The 20,421-nt window shown below is 39.3% G+C and overlaps 4 protein-coding genes across 4 annotated transcripts in view; 2 read left to right on the plus strand and 2 right to left on the minus strand.

Moving 5' to 3' along the window:
- Positions 1–20,421, plus strand: part of MED19 (mediator complex subunit 19) — a 751,866-nt gene that overhangs the window by 305,113 nt on the left and 426,332 nt on the right. The window lies entirely within an intron of this gene.
- The window catches only part of UBE2L6 (ubiquitin conjugating enzyme E2 L6), a 622,645-nt gene that overhangs the window by 12,593 nt on the left and 589,631 nt on the right, over positions 1–20,421 (plus strand). The window lies entirely within an intron of this gene.
- LOC126936149 (olfactory receptor 9Q2) lies at positions 6,173–7,108 on the minus strand. Its single transcript, XM_050758602.1, has one exon. It carries the CDS (start codon positions 7,106–7,108, stop codon positions 6,173–6,175), a length of 936 nt encoding a protein of 311 aa, XP_050614559.1.
- The window catches only part of LOC126936107 (olfactory receptor 9Q1), a 125,312-nt gene continuing 120,940 nt past the window's right edge, over positions 16,050–20,421 (minus strand). Inside the window, exon 3 of the mRNA XM_050758551.1 lies at positions 16,050–18,186. Coding sequence (XP_050614508.1) covers positions 17,237–18,186 — 950 coding nt within the window. The 3' untranslated portion in view covers positions 16,050–17,236. The remainder of the gene's footprint in view (positions 18,187–20,421) is intronic.

Genomic DNA, 20,421 nt, shown 5'->3' on the forward strand with positions numbered 1-20,421 from the left:
CACAATTGTGTATGTAGAAAATCAAAATGAATAAACAAAAGAAGCTACTAAAACTAATAAGTGAGTTTAGTGAGGTTGCAAGATACAAATATACTAGCATAAAGACAGACATATAAACAAATGAGACTGGATAGAGAAACCAGAAATAAACCCAAATATGATCAACCAATATTTGACAAGGGCACCAAGAATACACAGTGGAGAAAGTATAGTCCCTTCAACAAATGTTATTGAGAAAACCAGATTTCCACATGCAAAAGAATGAAGTTGGATGCTAATCACACAGCATACACAAAAATTAATCCAACATGAATTAAAAACTTACATAAATGTAAATCCTGAAACTATCAAACTCTTAGGAGAAAATGCAGAGAAAAATGTTCATGATTTTGGTCTTGGCAACACTTTCTTAGCTATGACACCAAATGCACAGGCAACAAAAGCAAAACTAAACAAGTTGGACTACATCAAATATTTAAAAGCTGCTTCTCTTCAAAGGAAACAGTCAACAGAGTAAAATGACAACCTATGGAATAGGAGAAGATATTTGCAAATCATATATCTGATAAGGGATTACTATCTAAAATATACAACTAACTTGTACAACTCAATAGAAAAAAAAGTAATTGAATTAGAAGATGGGCAAAAGATCTAAACAGACATTTGTCCAAAGAAGATGTAAAAATGGACAACGGGTATATGAAAAGATGTTCATCATCACTCTTCATCAGAAAAATGCAAATCAAAACCACAATGAAATATCACCTCACATATGTTAGGATGGCTATTCTCAAAAAGTCAAAAGATAAGTGTTGGAGAGGGTGTGGAAGAAAAAAATAAACACTTGTTCATTGTTACTGGGAATGTAAATTGGTATACAATCCAGCAACTCCATTTCTGGGTTTTTATCCAAAGAAAATGAAATCAGTATCTCAAAGATCTATCTGCACTTTCATGTTAATTGCAGCATTAGTCACTGTGGCTAAGATAGAGTAAAAACTTGTGTCTATAGATGGATGAATGGATAAAGGAAATGTGGTATACATATACAATGGAGTATTATTTATTAATAGCTATAAAAAAGAACAGAAGATACCAGCATCTGTGACAACACGGATGAACCTGGAGGACATTATGCTAAGTGAAATAATCCAGACCCAGAAAGGCAAATACTGTATGATATCAATTATATGTGGAATCTAAAAAAAGTCCAACTCACAGAAGCAGAGAACAATGGTTTCCAGTGGCTGGAAGTGGAGGAAAATAATATATTGATCAAAGGGAACAAATTTTCAGTTATAAAATGAACAAGTTCTGGAGATTTAATATGCAGCATGGGTGGTGATGGGTGCATTGATTAATTTGTTTCTGATAATGATTACACAATGTAATGATTATTACAGTACATATATCAAGTCATCAAATTATACACCATATATATATGTGTGTGTATATATATATATATATATATATATATATATACAATCTGTATTCAATAAATCTTTTTAAACTAAAAAATTTTAATGGGCAAAAGATCTGAATAGGTATTTTTCCAAAATGATATACAACTGGTCAACAGGTATACGAAAAGATGCTTAACATCATTCATCAACAGGGGAATGCAAATCAAACCACAATGAGATATCATCTCACACCTGTTAGGATGGTTTTTTTTTTTTTTTTTTTTTTTTTAAGAAAAGAAATGTTTGTGAGGACATGGAGTAATTGGAACCCTTGTACACTGTTGTGGGAAATGTAAGATAATGCAGCTTCTATGGGAAACAGTATGAAGTTTTCTCAAAAAACTGAAGATAGAATTATCATATGACCCAGCAATAAATATCCAATACTTCTGAGTATTTATCCAAAAGAATTGAAACCAAGATATCAATATGTGTGCAATGTGTGTGTGTGTGTGTGTGTGTACTCCCATGATCATTGAAGCATTATTCATAGTAGCTGAGATGTGGAAATAACCTAAATGTCCACTGGCATATGAAGAGATAAAGAAAATGTGGTACAGTTGGTCCTCTGCCTCTGTGGGTTCCACAGTCATGGAATCAACCAACCTTGGATCAAAATGGTTGAAAAACAATTGTGTCTGTACTGAATGTGTATAGACTTTTTTCTTGTCATTATTTTTAAAACAATACAGTATAACAACTATGTAAATAGCACTTATGAATAGCATTTACATTGTATTAGGGATTATAAGTAATCTAGAGATCATTTAAAGTATACAAGAAGATGTGCATAAGTTTATATGCAAATATTACATCATTTTAGATCAGGGACTTGAGCATCTGCAGATTTGGGTATTTGTGGAAGGTCCTGGAAACAATCCCCCATGGAGACCAAGGGATGACTATATATATTAGAATATTACTCATCTTTTAAAAAGAAGGAAATCTTACCATATGCAACTACATAGATGAACCTTGAAAACATTATGCTAAGTGAAATAAGCCAGTCACAGAAAGACAAATACTACATGATTTCACTTTAAGGTATCTAAAATAGTCAAACTCATAAAAGCAAAAATAGAATGGTGGTTGCCAGGTGCTTGGGGACAGGAAGAGTAAGGAATTGTAGTTCAGTAGGTATAAAGTTCCAGTTATGCAAGATGAATAAATTCTGGAGATTTGCTGTAGAACATCATACTTATGGTTAACAACACCATACTAAACTCAAAATTTGTTAAGAGGGTAAATCTCATGTTATCTGTTCTTGCCACAAGTTACAAAAATTAAAAAGACTGACCATGCTAAGTTTTGGTGAGGATTTGGAAGAACTGGAACTCTCATGCACTGTTATCACTGTTGGTGGGAATGTTTAGTGATACAACCACTTTGAGAACAGTTTGGCTTTTTCCTAAGAAATTAAACGTATACCTACTATGTAATCCAACCACTTCACCTTTAGGTATTTACCTAAAAAAACTGAAAGTATATATCCATATAAAGGTTGTTCATGAATATTCACAGCAGGTTTGCTTATAATAGCCAAAAAGTGGAAACAATTAAAATCCCCATAAATAGATGAATGAATAAACGAACATGGTATACAATGTAATAATGCTCAGCAATAATGTAGAATGGATTATTGATATACACAACAATGTTAATGTTTCTCAAAATAATTATGCTAAGTAGAAGAAGTCAGATATGAGTCCATTGACATAAAATTTATATAAAATTCAAACTAATGTAAAGGACAAAAAGCAGACCAGTAGTGGCCTGAGAGTGTAGATGGGTAATGATGGGAAGGGGCACATGGGAGGAAGTGTAGTAGATATAAGGAAACTTGGGAAGTGATGTACATGTTCATTATCTTGATTGTGGTGATGGTTTCATGAGTGTATACATGTCAAAACTTATCAGATTGCACACTTTAAATATATATGGTTTATTGCATGTCAAATCTCAATAAAACTATATTTTAAAGTTTTAGTAAATTAGAAGGGATTTCAGATACATCTTTTGAATGATGTATTTTGATAATAATGATAGACATAACAAAAATAACAAAGTAAATATACACATATGTCTATATATACAATTCCATATTTTTAAATGCTAATAAATAGTAATAAATAACAATAATCCGTGTTTGGAAAGGAATATTGAATTCCTTAGGTAATCACTTAAGACTGAAAAAGAAGACCTGAAGGGAAGGTTAGTGCCTGCTTCTAGGCACTAAGCCGATTAGCTATTTATTGAAGCACTCTGAGCCAAGAGATATTCTGGAAGGGCTTTGAAGGCAATACTTTACCTGAGCCCACCTGCTCTTTCTGAGGGAGTTATAGATTCCCCCAGGCTCTCCTCATTGGCCTACAAGAGGGCTGAAATGAGTTCCATGAACTTCATAATAATGTGAATCCATCAAACTCACCCATCTCAGCCCACAACTACCAAACACGGAGATCAAGAATGCAACTGAAACCCAGAAAACCTCTGAAGCAAACTCTAACCAGGAACTAGGGCCTGGGAGAAGGAGAAGAAAGAGTGCAGAAGGGTGGTTATCAGATAAGAGTATGTACTTTGGAGTCAGAGACCTGAAAATAGAACCTCCCTCATGTGCCACTTTCTTGTTACATCTAGTCAAGTCACATAATGTCTCTGAGTCTTAGATTTTCCTTCTTCTTTTGCTAAATGGGGTCAATAAAAATTACTTTTCATTAACATTGTTAGGAGAGCTAAAATAAAGGATTCATGTAAAGCTTTTAGCATTGTACCTAGGATATGGTAAGTGTGCACTAGCTTAAGAATTAAGTTAAAAAAATTATTTGAGAACTCGACTCCTGGAAATGTCCAGGTTTAAAGCTAATCTGGGCCCAGGAGGGTCTGTTCCAGAAAGTTCTGCAATAAAGAGGCCCAGAGATCAGCTATGGGTCCCTCTGCCCATCACTACTCACTAGGCTGTGGAGCCTGGACAAGCACCATAATAACATGAAATAATAACAGTAATTAATAACACTAAATAATGTTTATAACATTACCGAATGCCCTCCAATTATCCAAATATACCAAGTTATTGTGAGAATAAATGAGATACATGTAAATCATGTTCCAGAGTAAGTGCTCAGTAAGTATTATTTCACAGAGGAGAAGCAGGCTGAACGGCACTAATTAATCTGAAGCCACACTGCTAAGAAGTGGCAGACTGGATACTTTGGTGCCAAGTTCTGAGTTCTTTCCACAACAAAGATATGTCTGACACCCACCACAGATGTTGATGTGCTCCGAAAATATTTGCGTGACAGTTAATATTTGGAAAATGATCCTCAAGAGGCATTCTGTGGTATTCCTTCACCCCAATCTGCAGTTTGTAAATGATTACTACAAGAACGGATATGTGATCCCAAACCTCTTGGCTATAGGTGCTAATTGTTCCCCTATACCTTTTCTTAAATATGCCCAGCCAACTCCTTTATAAAATATTTATTATACCTCCTTAAAACGAACATTGCTTAAATTCAGAAGTTGCTGTTTAATCTACACACTTCACTTTATCATGCACAACTATACACACACACACATACACAAAGTCACATTATACAATACTAGCACATAGGGGCTATAAAATGAATGCTGTTGACTGCCATCTACACCAACAGATTGGACTTTTACCTTTTCTTCACCAGATGAAAGGAAAAAGAAAACTACAATAACAATAAATTCTGGTTGAGGGATTATATAGAGTAGGCAATAGATTACAGCTAGCAACAGTGTGCATGTCAGATAGGAGCTCAGGCCTAGCTGGGTAGAAGCCTCACCCAACTACTTGCTTGCTGACCTTGAGACTATTACTCAATATCTCTAAGCCTCAAGTGCCTCACTTACCTAAAAAGCAGAGATAATAATAGAACCTACCTCATAGGGATGTCCCGTAAATTAAATCAAATAATTCCTATAGCAAGCTTATTGTTAAGTCCTGGAAGATAATAATGCCTAATAAGTGTAACTTGTTGTTATTATTATTATTATTATTACAGTTTTCCTTGTTATTCAAAAAATCACAGAAACAAGAAGACGACAAAAAAAAGAAAGAATAAATGGATAAATGACGAAATTTGGAAAATCCCTTTGGATCAAAACAGTAGTTGTATTTGTAGACTGCTTTATAATTTTCCAAATATTCTTGCTTCACTCATCAAGTATTTATTGTGTCAGGCAATGCACTGCATTCTGCAGATACTAGTGAATAAGACAGAGGCAATCCTTGTCCATTTATGCATTAGATCCTCAAAACCACAGTCCTATAAGGTAGATAAATCTACTTGACAGATGAGAAAACTGATGACTGAAGAAGTTACAACTTAAAAGCAGACACTGGAACCTGAGGTTCAAATATTTATTGAGTGCCTTTCACGTGCTAGGTGCTATACTAGGAACTGGACATATAGAAATGAAGCTCAGATTTTAAAAACAAAATTGCTCTCATGTTGCTTACTTTCTAGTTGTGAGCACTAGAAAGTGTCAAACACATAAAACATCTAATATGTCAGATGGTGAATACACAGAATAATAATCAGAAAGTGGAGATGGGGAGTTCAGGTGCGATTTTGCATAGGGTTACCTGAGAAACCTCTCCAGAAGGTGCTATTGAGAAAAGACAGAAAAGATGGGGAAACTAAAGAATGATATATTTCACAGGGGTCCATTTAGGGTCTTCAAGAAGCCTTTGATTTGCTCAGGGCTTTCCTAACGGCCTCTTTTACCTCCTTGTTTCTCAGGCTATAGATAAGGGGATTCAGCATTGGGGTCACCACGGTGTAGAGCACAGACACCACTCGGTCTCCCTCAGAGGACTGGCCTGTGTTGTCTCGCAGGTACATGAAGATGAGGGTGCCAAAGAAAAGAGCCACGGCAGTGAGGTGGGAGGCGCAGGTGGAGAAGGTCTTGGCCCGGCCTCCAGCAGAGCGGATGTGCAGGATGGCCACGATGATAAACAGGTAGGACACCAAGATCACCAAGATACAGACAGGCATGACAAAAACAGCAAACACAATAATCACCACTTCCTGAGCGTAGCTGTCCCCACAGGAGAGTTTTAATAGAGGAGGGAGGTCACAGAAAATGAAGTTGATTTCATTGTTTCCACAAAAGGAGAGAGTGAAGGCTGTGACCGTTCGAACAAAGGCACTGAAAAAACCAGCAACGTAAGCCCCAGTGACTAAACCCCAGCAGGCCTTCTCGGTCATGATGGTGACATAAAGCAGGGGCTGGCACACGGCCGCGTAGCGGTCATAGGCCATGATGGCCAGGAGGTAGCAGTCGATGGAGGCAAAGAAGGTGAAGAGGAAGAACTGAGCTGCACAGCGAGCCTGGGAGACGGTTGTGCCGTTCTCCCACAGCACAGCCAGCATCTGAGGGATGATGGTGGACGCGTAGCAGACGTCCACCAAGGAAAGGTGGCTGAGGAAGAAGTACATTGGGGTGTGGAGCCGACGATCTCTGCGGATCAGAAGGATCATGCCTGTGTTCCCTAATGTAGTGGCAAGATAGAAACTCAAAAATACGAGGAAGAGAGGAACCCTCCACTGGAGACGTTCAGTAAATGCAGTAAGGAAGAACTCCGTCACTACGGTGTAATTCCTTTCAGCCATCCATCCAGTGGTTCACCTGCAACGGCTAAGACAAGAGCCAGAGGAGGGGATACCTCAAGAGGAGTTCAAATGATTTCAAGTAACAAAGCTTTAAATTGAATGTCTTACATGTTGGCACTCAACTTCAACACACTTTTCAGTCAAAGATAGATATAGACAGATATAGAGCTCACTCACTGTAACAGAAGATAAAGAGTGATGAATGCTTCTATCATAGAAAGAACAGAGAGCAAGTGGTTCCCAGACTTACAAGTCAGCACTTGTATTTGCAACTGTCCCCAATTAGCTGTTTGATCTTACACAAGGCACTTAACCTCTCTGAACCTCAGTTTCCTTCTCTGCCAAAAGGGGATCATAATGCTCACCCTGCTTATGAGATAAGGTTAATGCATAGGTTAAAACAGAGGCAAAAGCACATTGCACATTGGAAAGCTAAAAGCACTCCACATATATAAGGCGGCTATTTAAAATTTTAAATGAATGTTTTAAGGAAGGAAAATTTATATTCTCTTAACAAAAACATATAAACAAAAATATCTATTAGCAATCAGCAATGGGCTCTGCTTGTAGGAATATTACTATTCTCAGTCTAACAACATGAAAGTTTAACAAACAGCTGTTACCCTAATTAGAGTTGACTGGCTTATTAAGGGTGTACATAAACACATACTCAAATGTTAACCTTGAAATCAAAAGAGCAAACGTAAGTTTTTTTAGGCACCTAACAAAGCTCCATAAACCTTGTTTGGTCATTCTCAAAGCCCCTAATAAAAACAGTAGCTTGAAAATAAACAGCATCCAAATTTGAAAGCAGAAATATTTTTGTAGTCTGGTGTTGTCTGAGTGCTGTTGGAGGAATTCAGGTTAATAAATTTGGGGGTTCTTAGTGGAGTTCTAGAACAGGGCTGTAAAGGAGGGCTTCCATAGTGTTTGAATACCTGATGTACCGGCAGCCAGACCAATACTGAGCTGATCCATTAAGGAGAATAACAAAGAAAACAAATTAGATCTGAAAGTCATGAGCTGGACACAAACTGTCCTCGCCTGAATTCTACTTTGCTAATGCCCTCCTCTTTTGTTTCGTGTGTCATCTGCCCATCAACTGCCAATCCAAAGGACACCTGGCTTCTAGTTTACCCACACTGCATGTAAGACCCTGGGCAAGTCATATTTCCTCTCTGGGCTTCAGTTACCTTGTCTTTGTTCCCTTCCCATAAACAAAATTGCAGATATCCCCATAATCATAGCAACCTGATGAGATGGGGTCACTTCCAATACTTCTGTGTTTTATTCTCACTTCTAGGAGTCTCTCTCTTTCCTCTACCCCTTGACAAAGCAATATATCCCTGACACTAGTGTTTCCTTAGATTTTTTTTAGACTTACTTTGAGATAACAAGGCTAGGGGACCAGACTTTCTCCCTGAGCTTCCAATCTAGCATGAAACCTTGCTGATGTGCTTCTTATATTCGCTGTCCCAGCATCACATCCTAATTGGTTCCCGAGGTGATTCTCCAGAGGAAGGTGATTTATCTTCATATGACTTCCTAACAAGGTGTCTAATTAATATCTTTGAAAGTTTCTCTTGAATTTCAAACTTCCAAACCCCATCCCTCAGCAAGGTTCCTAGTCTTGTCTTCTTCCTGCCTTATGCCAAAAGAAATGTACTTCTTTGAAGGTTTCCTATATCTCAGTTGGGAGTTTTTTCAGGGGTTTTACCCAATGCCACCCCAGCCAGCTATGAACTGATCCCCAAAGGAGGCTTTAATAAGCATACGCTTTTGCTCCCCATTGCCAAAACATGCTGTCATTGATGACTTCGAAAGTTCACCATTTGGCAGAAGCAGAGAATGGTGCAGGTGGGGAGTCATAAGATAAAATGTTGGAGAGGCCAGAGTGGGCGGGCTGTGAACAGACTTCCACCAGGCAAGCTGAGCAAATTCTTGAGGGTAACCAACCCCTCCACCATAGCACTAGTTCTCAAACTTCAGTGCGCATAAGAATTTATCCAAAGAATTTTTTTAAAATGTGAATAGCAGTGCCCCACCTCCATAGATCGATGCAGATGCAGTACATCTGCCATGGGAGCAGTATCTACATTATGAAGAGGCATACCAGTGGATTTCCATACAGTAAATCTCCAAAAATTGTGGCAACAATGTCTTGGGATTGGGACCTCTAGGCCTGCCTGCCCCTCTGTATGTCCTGCCATAAACTAAAGTAAAATGATAAAGACATGTTCTTGCAAAGTATGATTTCTCCAAAGTCCTATCAGTGCCTTTCTTCCTCACAGGAGACACGAGATAGGGTGAATGTGATGTTTCCCTGTCTTACAAATTTTAAAAACCTAGATACAGAAAGGACTCCGGAGCTTCTTGGCAGCAAAACAATGACTTGGACCAGGTCAGTGCTCAGTTGATCTGGAATATGGCGCTAGGCAAAAGGACCCCAGGGCAGTAGTTCTCAAGCTTCACTGAACATTAGAATTACCTGGGAAGCAATTTCTGAGGCCCAGATTATACCCCTTAACAATTGAATCAGAATGCCTGAGTGTAGGAGCCGAACACAGCAATTTTCTTAAATTCCCTGGTGATTATAACATGTAGCAGATTTGAGAACCATACCGGAAGGCTTCTACTTTGAAGGCCTTACCTTTCCCCCGGTGTCACAGGTAGACGTCCCAGGAAAATATGTTCACTGTTCTCATAAATCTGGAGACCACTGAATACTATATTCTTCACATGGAAAATCACATTACATATTAGCATATTAAAGGATCTACAAAATCCTATAATTAAGAAACCTTGGCAAACTAACACAGGAACAGAAAAACAAATACCACATATTCTCACTTATAAGTGGGAGCTAAATGATGAGAATACATGAACACATAGAGGGGAAAAACATACACCGGGGCCTATTGGAGGGTGGAAGGTGGGAGGAGGGAGAGGATCAGGAAAAACAACTAACAGGTTATTACCCATTAGGCTTAATACCTGGGTGATGAAATAATTTGTACAACAAACCCCCATGACACAAGTTTATCTTTGTAACAAACCTGTACATGTACCCCTGATCTTAAAAGTTAAATAAAAATAAAAATAAAAAAGGAAACCTCATCAACTTTTTCCTAACCCACCATTTCCCAAAAGAATTTGAGCACAGAACTTCTTTTTCATTAGCATCATACAAAACTAGAGTTCTAAGGGAAGGATGCTCCTTAGGCAGTGCAGCTCTAAAGAGGCTCAGAAACTGTCCAAATGCCAAACAGCAAGTAGTAATTGTTCCAAGAAACAGCATCTCCTGATGACTCATCTCAGGATCTGGCTCCTTGAAGTCTCTGACTGACTCCCCCAGGAGCAATCACTCCTACTGGGAAAAGAATTAGAAGGGAGTCTGGGGGAGCAACATCATTCCAGGCGGATCCCTCAGGAACTGTGGAAGAGGAAACCACCTTGCCCTTTAAAGAATGTCTCTCTCTTTGATTGTGAAGTGGATCCAATGGCTGAGCCCCTGCAGTTCTACTATCTAATTACAGCAACCCCCTCATTGCTACCCCATATAAAAGAGACTGTGAGGCCAACAAGGCCCTGCTTTCAGGAAGCCATAGTCAAACTTAGAACAACTGGCTTATTTAAGTGGCTTCACTGAATCATTCTATAATGCATACATAGACTAAAACATTACATTGTACCCTATAAATATGTAAACACAATTATTATTTTTCAATTAAAATTTTTAATTAAAAAAACACTATCAGAATGATTATTAAGATGGTTCAGTCACTGTTTGGCCAGTTCCAGAAGAGAAGCAAAATGAACCTCAGAGTATAGATTGAAATTTCATATATTGTGAGTATTAGAGCCTATAAAACTGAAGTAAAAGAGGTTTAGATTTTTTTTTCTAGGAGCTATAGATCTGAGCAGAATTTGGAAAGGAAAATCCAACAGCAAAATCCAACAGCAAAGACCAACTTAGCTGCTTACTGTATGCCAATTCACTCTTCTAAGAGATGATAGATGATGATAAATCAGACGATAGACACAATTGATAGTAGATAGATTCACAGATATATGATTAGGTAGATAGATAGATGATAGATGATAAATGGATGATAGATAATAAATAGGTAGATGATTGATAGAAGATAGATAGATAGATAAATAGATAGATGATAGATAGATTCATTTAATCCACAAAACAATTTCATGAACTAGGTACTATTATTATCTTCATTTTAAGGAGATGAGAAAATTTAGGCACAGATTGTTGAAGTGGACCACTAATAATCCCACAGTAAGTGGCAGAGCTAGCGTTTAACCCATGTGGTCTGTCTGCGGAAGGCACACTCCTAATTCCTTTAGTATATTGCTAACTCTCGTGAAGATGTCTCTGAACTCCACGTTTGGGAATAATTGAGGGGTTCTTCCTTCTGTGTCTGTATTTACCTTGTAGCTTTTTAGGAAGAAGAGAACTCAGCTAACAGATGAGACCTAAGTCTCAAAGTGAATAGATTGTGGTAGGAAATTCTTGGGGCACTTGACCAGGCCCTCGCTCCTTCTACGAAGTATCACCATGGCCACTGGTGAAGGGCTGGCCTTACCTTTCTAACCATAGCCGATTGGATCAGAAAAAGATCCGAGATGACTTTATTTCAAGGGATAATGCTCTCTTCTTCCAAAAAGATCTTTTCTTGAACTACTTTAAGTGTTCCTTATAGCCAAGAAGTCATGACTTGTGGCCTGGAGGAACTAGGACATATGTAAGGAGGACGTATCTTCAGCTCTTGCCCCGAAATTCATCTTCACTATCTTCTTCCATCCAGACTTAGGTGGATCTCATGCCAGTTCAAAGCTGAGGAACACCTAGTGCCTATAAATTCACTTTAGAAGGACTTTGGAAGGACTTATCCTACTGCAAACGTTCCCCTCTGAATTCATCATTGGTGTCCCTGCCCTCACTTTACATATTGTAGAACTGCAGAATTTTTTTTAGGCTGTGATAAGATGCTGGAACTGAAGGGGGAATTAGAGGTCAAATAACCCAGGCTTTTCAATTCACAGATGAACAGGCTGAGGCTTCCAAATAGGAAGATGTTTAATGATTACATCAGTAGTTAATTTGATTCCCAGTCTGTGACTTTTTAATGCCAAACTGGTTAATCAGCACTTTACACAGTGATCCCTTATTGCTCTTAAATATAGAAGGGGCCTCAAATAAAGATGACCAAATAATGAAGTGCATTAATCTTAATTCAGTTCTATGCATATCTGTGCTTCCTCCAAATCCTCTCAGAGGTGTGCAATCCTGAGGTGAGTGCCCTCCATTGCTTCCCCTATAAGATTTCTCCAAGTGTTTTCAGAGCCTTTATGTCTGAATTTTCCAGAATGATGAAGCCAGAAGGAACTTTGGAATCCAGTGCACCTTCTCATTTTACAGATGTGGAGAATGAAATCCCAAAGGAATAATGACCTATGGTCCCTGGGTTTCTTAATGAGAATTTCTTAGTTGCAAGTGGCAGAAGCCCATTAGGTAACATGGCTTGAACCCGTAGATGAATTCACTACATGATTCTCAAAACTGTGGGGAGGGGAGGAAGGGATGCAGCTAAGTCTCAGGCACAACTGTGACCAACAACTCCCATGACACCAAGAATTTCTCTATTGTCTAGAACTGTTTCTGACTCAATGTTCTTGTTTTTAACAAAGTAGAAAAAAATACCCACTAGTTGTTTCTACTCTTCACATGTTCTAGCTTTTTGCCACAAAGAAGATGAAAAGTCACGTTTTTAGGTTCCAACTTAAAAAAAAAATCCCAAGGAAGAACCCAGATGTTATGTGGCAAAAAAAAATGGGGCACCAAGATTGGCCCAATGTTGATCAGTTTCCAGTCAGTGAAGACCAGGAAGACGGGATATACAGGGAGATGTAGTACTTGCATGACCCATATGGTTAGAGTAAAGAATGGAGTATTTCCCAGATAAGAGAGAATGCTGTTCTGGGAACACAAAAGAATAGATTTTTACCACACAACGGTAAGAAGAATCAGAGAAATTCCCACTGCACCTGTGCTTCAGAGAACCCCACAGAGATGTTGGCTGAGCAGTGGCTGAGGGAGGCAACAGGTGGCAGAGTGAAAAGCATGTTGGCCACTAGAGTCTAAACAGCTTCTGTGTACATCCTATCTGCCATGAACAAGGCATTGGGAAGACAATGGCTGCTTGATCATTTTTTAAGCTTAAGCCTGACGTCTAGGGCCAATGTAAGATGCAGAAAATGTGTCTCTGGCCACTCCACCTTCCTTGGCCTTAGCCATTCCCATAATTCTGTTTCCAGGTTCTCAAGTGCTCTCTCTCCATCTTAACCCATGCTCTGAGAGAGGTCTCAGACATTTCCCTTCTGAAGGAGATGACTGGCAATGCTTTATGTGAAATCTCTTCTCAAATAATTTAAAATTTAACAGGGCTGAAGCCTAGATAGAAAGAATCTGAGACCACAGAGGGACTCATAATTCTCTTAATCAACCTGCTCCCCCATTTTTCAGATGGAGAAATTGAGATACAGAACAAGGAAACTGTTTTATGGAAGGACACTCAGCTGACTGGGAACCATCACCACCCAACATTTCCTATCATATCCTATAGTCTCCAAGAAAAGGTCAGGCAGACTAATTTAAAGCAAAGAAAATTTAAACAAAGAATAAGGATTTAAGATGGACTCGCGCTCATTCTTGGCTACTCAAAAATCATGCTGTATTGCTCATATCCACTGCAACCAAAATAAAGTAATATCTGCCAACTTGCACTTACCAGGGAAGAACTGTGGCTTTTCTTCTCCCCCTCTTGTACCAAGTAGTATGGTCCCCAGAATATCTCATTCGTGTTTGGGGCAGAAAAGGCTGGGGGGCCCTCCTGAGGCCCACTAGAAAGGTCATGCTACCAACAAGTCCCTTCTTTGACAGCTCCTGAGGACCTGGATCCTGATAGTGGAGTTCTCCTTGAAGGGCAGCGTGTGTTGGCAGACACTTGAGAAAGGTAATGGGAGGAGCAGGGCTGAGTGCATGGCATGAGACCAGGCAGGATGCAGATGGGTGCTACCATTGCTGTTCCCATGTGAGCTGGATGTCCAAGGTTTCTCTTCAGAAGACCTTGTTATTCTCCTTTTAGGTACTATAGCTACATTCAAAACATCCCAGTAGATGGTGTTTCCTGGTTTCAGTAACCTGGATTTCCCTTAAGCATGTATATCCAAAAGCAGATTTTTTAAAGCTTGAGGCATAATTGCTATATTAAAAACTTACAGTTATTTAATATATATATTTTGGTGAGTTTGGATATACACATATCATATATCTGTCATCTCCAAAAATTTTCCAATGTTCTTTTGTGGGTTTTCTTTTTTGTTGTTTTCTGGGTTTGTGATTTTGGGTTTGGTTGCTTGATTGGCCTTTTGGTGGTAAGACTATTTAGCATGAGATCTATTCTTTTAACATATTTTAAAGTATTCAATATATTGTTAACTATAGGTATTATGTTGTACAACAGATGACCAGAACTTACTCATCTTGCATAACTGAAACTTTATGCTGATTGAACAATTCCCCTATTTCTTCCTCTCCCCAGTTGAGACAATCACCATGCAGCTCTCTGCTTCTATGAGCTTGACTTAGGTTGGTGCAAAAGGTATTGAGGTTTTGCCATTGAGAATAATGGCAAAAACTGCAATTCGTTTTGCACCAACCTAATATTTTTAGACACCTCATGTAAGTGAAATCATGCAATATTTGTCCTTCTGTGACTTGCTTATTTAACTTAGCATAATGTCCTCTAGGTAAATCCATGTTGTCAAAAATGGTAGGATTTCCATTCCAGAATTAAAATAACTGAACTAAAAGAATCACAGGTTTTTTATTTGAATGAGTTCAACACAAGATATAGCAGAACATAAGAAAATATTGACACCAATTTACAATCAGGTAACTTCCCTATTGTCAACTTTTCTTAAAAATGTCCTAATTGAACCCCGACTCATCTTCCATACCTAAATGGAAAGCATTTTTTAACTTTTCCTGAGCTCTATTTATAGACGAAAAGGTAGATAATGTTCCATATACAACATGGGGTTTCATGACCACTAGTTCCTACAGTCTTTTCACTTAGCCTTTCCTTCTTGAATATAAATCTGCAAATACTTGTTTAGAATTTAATCAGAAGGAGGCATTAATTTTTTTTCTTCTACCTGGCAACTTATTCTCTTAGTAGCCCCTTTCCATTCATTGTGTACTTCCCGACTTCTGGTAGATTCTAAGAGAGCAAATAACTCCTTAGTATACTGCTTTTATTCACACAGACGCAATATTGTCTTTTACAACCAGGGGGAATTTCATATCACTGATTCAAGCTTTCTAACATTTCTTTAATATTTTTTACACCACCTGTAACACAATTGACACATATACTATTTATCAACCATCCCTCTTAGTGAAGCTATAAATTTTAAGCCTGGGTTTCCACAACCAGAGAAAAAACTATTAAAGGGATAAAATATTTCTTGTGAAAATTACAATATGTACTTTAATATATCCTGTCTTCTAGAATAAACATAATGTCTTTAAAGATTCAGATGTGTTTTATTTTACTATAAGTAAACTTCCATTGAATATCCTTTGGCTACCTGCATGCTGAGTCTCCCACCTTTCACATATCTTCTTCCCATTTAAAGTCTTGTAACTGGAATTCCATGTTTGACACAGCATTTTTGTCTGGCTGAGTTTAAAATCATCCTAGGTTGGTAAGATACTGTCACCCTCTCCCCACCTTTCCCCTTCCACAATTGTTTACATCATTCACATACAGGGGATCCTGGGTTTGTTGTTGTTGTCTTGGTTTTGGTTTTGGGGTTTTATTTATTTATTTATTTATTTATTTATTTATTTATTTATTTTGTAATCTAGGAGACGGAAAAGAAGTTTGAGTTCCAGGTATAAACATTTGTTTAAATGAAGAAAATATTAATAGGTGGGGCCTATTCTCTTCCAGTGCCTTGGGTTTGATTGAGACAAGTCCCCTGTGATTAGAGAAGTAAAGATCAAGAACAGACAGATTTTGTGAGGCTTTGGATGCGGGCTGAGCTGCTGGAGAGCGTATGGACCCAGGATAGGCAAGGACCACCCTCCTGCCTATCCCCATGTGGAATGCAGCAATGTTCTGCCTCCCTGAGGGAAAAAGCTTTGAGAACACAGAGAGTCAATGTCTATGATACAGACACTGAGCACGCCATTATGGGCAGTGGGAAGGTATAACTTTGCTAAGTGGATTTTTAGTCATGCCATATGATGAGAGACAGCTGTAATAGGTAGGGAAGAAAAAGAACAGGGCATATATCCCCAAGTGATAGCAATTGACTGACACGTTATTGTAGGCATTGTTTAGAAGTTTGTGTGAGGCCTTCTTCAGACCTACAAACAGAATATGAAGGAATACCTTAGCAGGGTCAGCTTTACTAACTGGATCATCAAACGACCATAGTTTGATCATTAAAAATAAATGTAATCTAAATATTGAATCCTAAGTGATGATACAATTCTGAAGTGCATAGAAGTAAAGGGTACTAATGCTGATGTCGGTAACTCACCTTGAAATGAATCAAAAAAAGGTGGTTTGATGAGTGAATTGATTGATGAATAAACTCCCGGATAGATTACATCTATGTAACCAAGTAAAGATAGCAAATATTAGCAATGACACAATCTCAGTACTGAGTATAGGAAATTTACTACACATTATTTTTAACATTTCTATATGATGAAAATCTTTCATTAAAAATTTTGCAAAAAAAAACTACTCTTATAATCACAGACAGGTGAGGTGTGTCATATTTGGATTGCACAGGATTTAATTTCAAATCCTTTTGTCACTTGTCCCGGGAATCAAAACTCCCACTCCAATCTCTTTTCAGGTTGACTTTTCCTTGTCTTCCTTCCTCTCCCTGGAGCTAAAAGTTCTGGTTCTTTTTTATACCTAGTACCATAATATATTCATTTAAACATTGAGCGTGCTATAAATAGTGAGCGTCCAGAATGCTGACACTACAGAGTAGGTGGTTCTTGGGATTTTCCAAGTTTGGAGATGGTTAGGACAACTTGGCTCTATTGAGAATTTTTCTCAGGGACTCCTTCACTTCCTTGTTCCTCAGGCTGTAGATTAGAGGATTCAACATGGGGATGACTGCTGTGTAAAGCACAGACACTACCCGATTCTCCTCCAAAGACTGGCCCGAGTTACCTCTCAGGTACATGAAGATGAGGGTACCAAAGAAGAGTGACACAGCAGTGAGGTGGGAGGTGCAGGTGGAGAAGGTCTTGGCCCAGCTTCCAGCAGAGGGGATCCTCATGATGGACACGATGATAAACAGGTAGGACACCAAGATCACCACCATGGAGGCAGGGATGACAAAAATGGCGAACACAATAATCACCACTTCCTGAGTGTAGCTCTCCCCACAGGTCAGCTTTAACAGAGGAGGGAGGTCACAGAAAATAAAGTCAATCTCATTGGTTCCACAGAAGGAGAGAGTGAAGGCTGAGACTGTCCGCACCAAGGCACTGAAGAGACCAGCAACATAAGCTCCAGCCACGAGACTCAAGCAGGTCTGCTGTGTCATGATGGTGACATAAAGCAGGGGCTGGCACACAGCCAAGTAGCGGTCATAGGCCATGAGGGCCAAGAGGTAGCAGTCGATGGAACCAAAGAAGGTGAACAGGAAGAACTGGGCAGCACAGCGTGTGTAGGATAAAGCTGCTCCATGCTCCAGCAGCACTGCCAGCGTCTGGGGGACAGTGACAGATGAGTAGCAGATGTCCATGAAAGCGAGGTGACTCAGAAGGAAATACATCGGGGTGTGGAGCCGGCGATCCATGCGGATCAGAATAATCATCCCTAAGTTCCCCAATAAGGTGATGAGATACATAAATAAAAACAAGAGGAAGAGAGGGAGTGCCCATTCAGGATTCTCAGTGAATGCAATAAGGAGGAACTCGGTCACCAAGGTGAGGTTCATCTCTGCCATGATGCCAGTGGTCCCTGAGACATGAAGAATGGGAAGCAACTTAGGAAACTGCAAATAGGATTTACCTGTATTTCTTGTTTACACTTATTGAACATGTACTCTGGACAAAATATGCCAGGCGCAGTGGCTCACACCTGTAATATCATCACTTTGGGAGGCAAGGCAGTCGGATCACTTGAGCCCAGGAGTTCAAGACCAGCCTGGCCAACATGGTGAAACCCCATCTCTACTAAAAATACAAAAAAAAACCATTCATGGTGGTAAGCACCCGTAATCCCAGTTACTCAGGAGAATGAGGCACAAGACTCATTTGAGCCTGGGAGGTCAAAGCTGCAGTGAGCCGAGATGGCACCACTGCACTCCAGCCTGGGTGACGGAGTGAGAGCCGAAAGAGAGAGAGAGAGAGAGAGAATGAGAAAATGAGAAAATATTCAGCCTTTACCATGTGCTGAGCTCCAGGAGCATATGCTCTGACCAGAGAAGACAAACAGGAGAGAGCTGTCTCTCTAGAGACAGAGAGAGACTCAGGACCCATCAAGGGAGTCCTGTGGCATAGAGTCATCTTAGCATGTTGACAAAACAGATACAGGTAAGCATTCTCAGAACAGGGGTGCACATTCTCCCACCTCTGTTGCTAAGTAGCTGTGTGAACTCTGCAAGCCAGACAGCCATTCTGAGCCAAAACTTCCTTATTGCTCCACTAAGTGCTGACACATGGGCTCTTGCCTACCATGGGGATATCCATGTCAGGACTCTGTCCCTTTTTCTCCATGACCACAACTCCTCCCTGATATCAAGTCCTCTTCAACTCTCACCTGGGTTAGAACAACAGCCATGGAACCAATTATTCTCCCTGTCTATATATTTGCTTCTTGCAAATTATTCCTCCTCACTGTGGTCAGAGTGATAATTCTAAGACTTTAATTTGATCACATCTGATTCTCCTGTTAAAAATCCTGCCACGGTGCCCATCATGGACAGGATAATTTTGGAGGGTCCTTGTGATAATTTAATGCATCCACATAATTTGTAAAGATCAAATCAGAGTAATTAGATGTCCACCACCTTAAATATTTGTCTTTTTAATGCTTGAAATATTCAAATTATTTGCCTCTAGCTATTTTGAAATAGGCAATAGATTACTGTAATCTAGGATGGGATATTTTTTAGACTCCTCCACATGTTGGAAAGGCCCTCTGTGAGATCTCCTCTGCTCATTTCTTCATGCTCCTTTCTTGCTTCTAAATCCTGATACCCACAGCCACACTTCACCCTCTTATGCTTCTCTCCAGACATACTGAATTATTCAAGGCTTCTCTAATCTCTCCCAGGTTCTCCTACATCTCTACACTTTCAGCAGGACAAACCCCTTCTGCCTAGAACACCTTCTCTTTTGCATTCAACAAGTCCTTGCCAGCTCTTACCCTACCTTCAAACCTCAACCCAGATCGCACTTTCTACAGGAAAGCTCTGTCCTGTCTGCCTTCCCTGGTCAGAGCATGTGCTCCTGGAGCTCAGCGCATGGTAAAGGCTTTAAATATTAACTCATTTAATCCCCGCAACCACTGCATGAGGTAGGAACTTTTCTTATCCTCATTTTACAGATAAAGAAACTGAGAAAGAAAGGGCTTAAGTATCATTCCCAAGGTTGCATGGCTCATAAGTGGTGGAACTGCCATTAGGAACAAACCTGTACACGGAAGCTCTGTTTAGCTTATGACAAGATTTCACTGCATCACCTGATTATTCCAACAGCCCCTACTCAGAAGGTGTCCACCATTAATTAAACAAACATAAATACCAGCTCTGCAGTCTGTTAATATCTGAAGACTGATAGAGGCTTTTGAGCTAACCGTAAATTCTTTGGCAGAGTTGTAGTGCAACAGGATAGAAAGGACATTGGACCATCTTTAAAGCATAAGACTTTGGCAGCTATGCTTGTGTCAGACTGACCTATTAGAAAAAAAAAAAAAAATGATAATTAAAGGAAATTGGATCCGGTGATCTGAATGGGGTGGGAACCAAGAAAACCAGGTCAGTTTCTTCACCTAAATTCCACATCTTTACCTGGCAGGTCCTCTTCTCTCTTTGTCCACTATTTTTCCTTAATGTCTAAAAGGTCATTTCTCGCCCACTGCTTGGAGAAATCCTAAGGGTGTAGGGTCAAAATATTGTGCTGAGCATCAGGAGGTCTGGATGGTTCTGGTTGCTCTCCCAGACCTGCTCAGTTATAATGCTAAGCAAATCTC

The sequence above is a fragment of the Macaca thibetana genome, chromosome 14 (assembly GCF_024542745.1).
Source record: "Macaca thibetana thibetana isolate TM-01 chromosome 14, ASM2454274v1, whole genome shotgun sequence".
In the NCBI taxonomy this organism is placed as follows: domain Eukaryota; kingdom Metazoa; phylum Chordata; class Mammalia; order Primates; family Cercopithecidae; genus Macaca; species Macaca thibetana.

What these genes read in the sequence shown, in the direction of transcription:
- LOC126936149 (XM_050758602.1), bottom strand. Translation starts at nt 7,108, where the DNA reads ATGGCTGAAAGGAATTACACCGTAGTGACGGAGTTCTTCCTTACTGCA.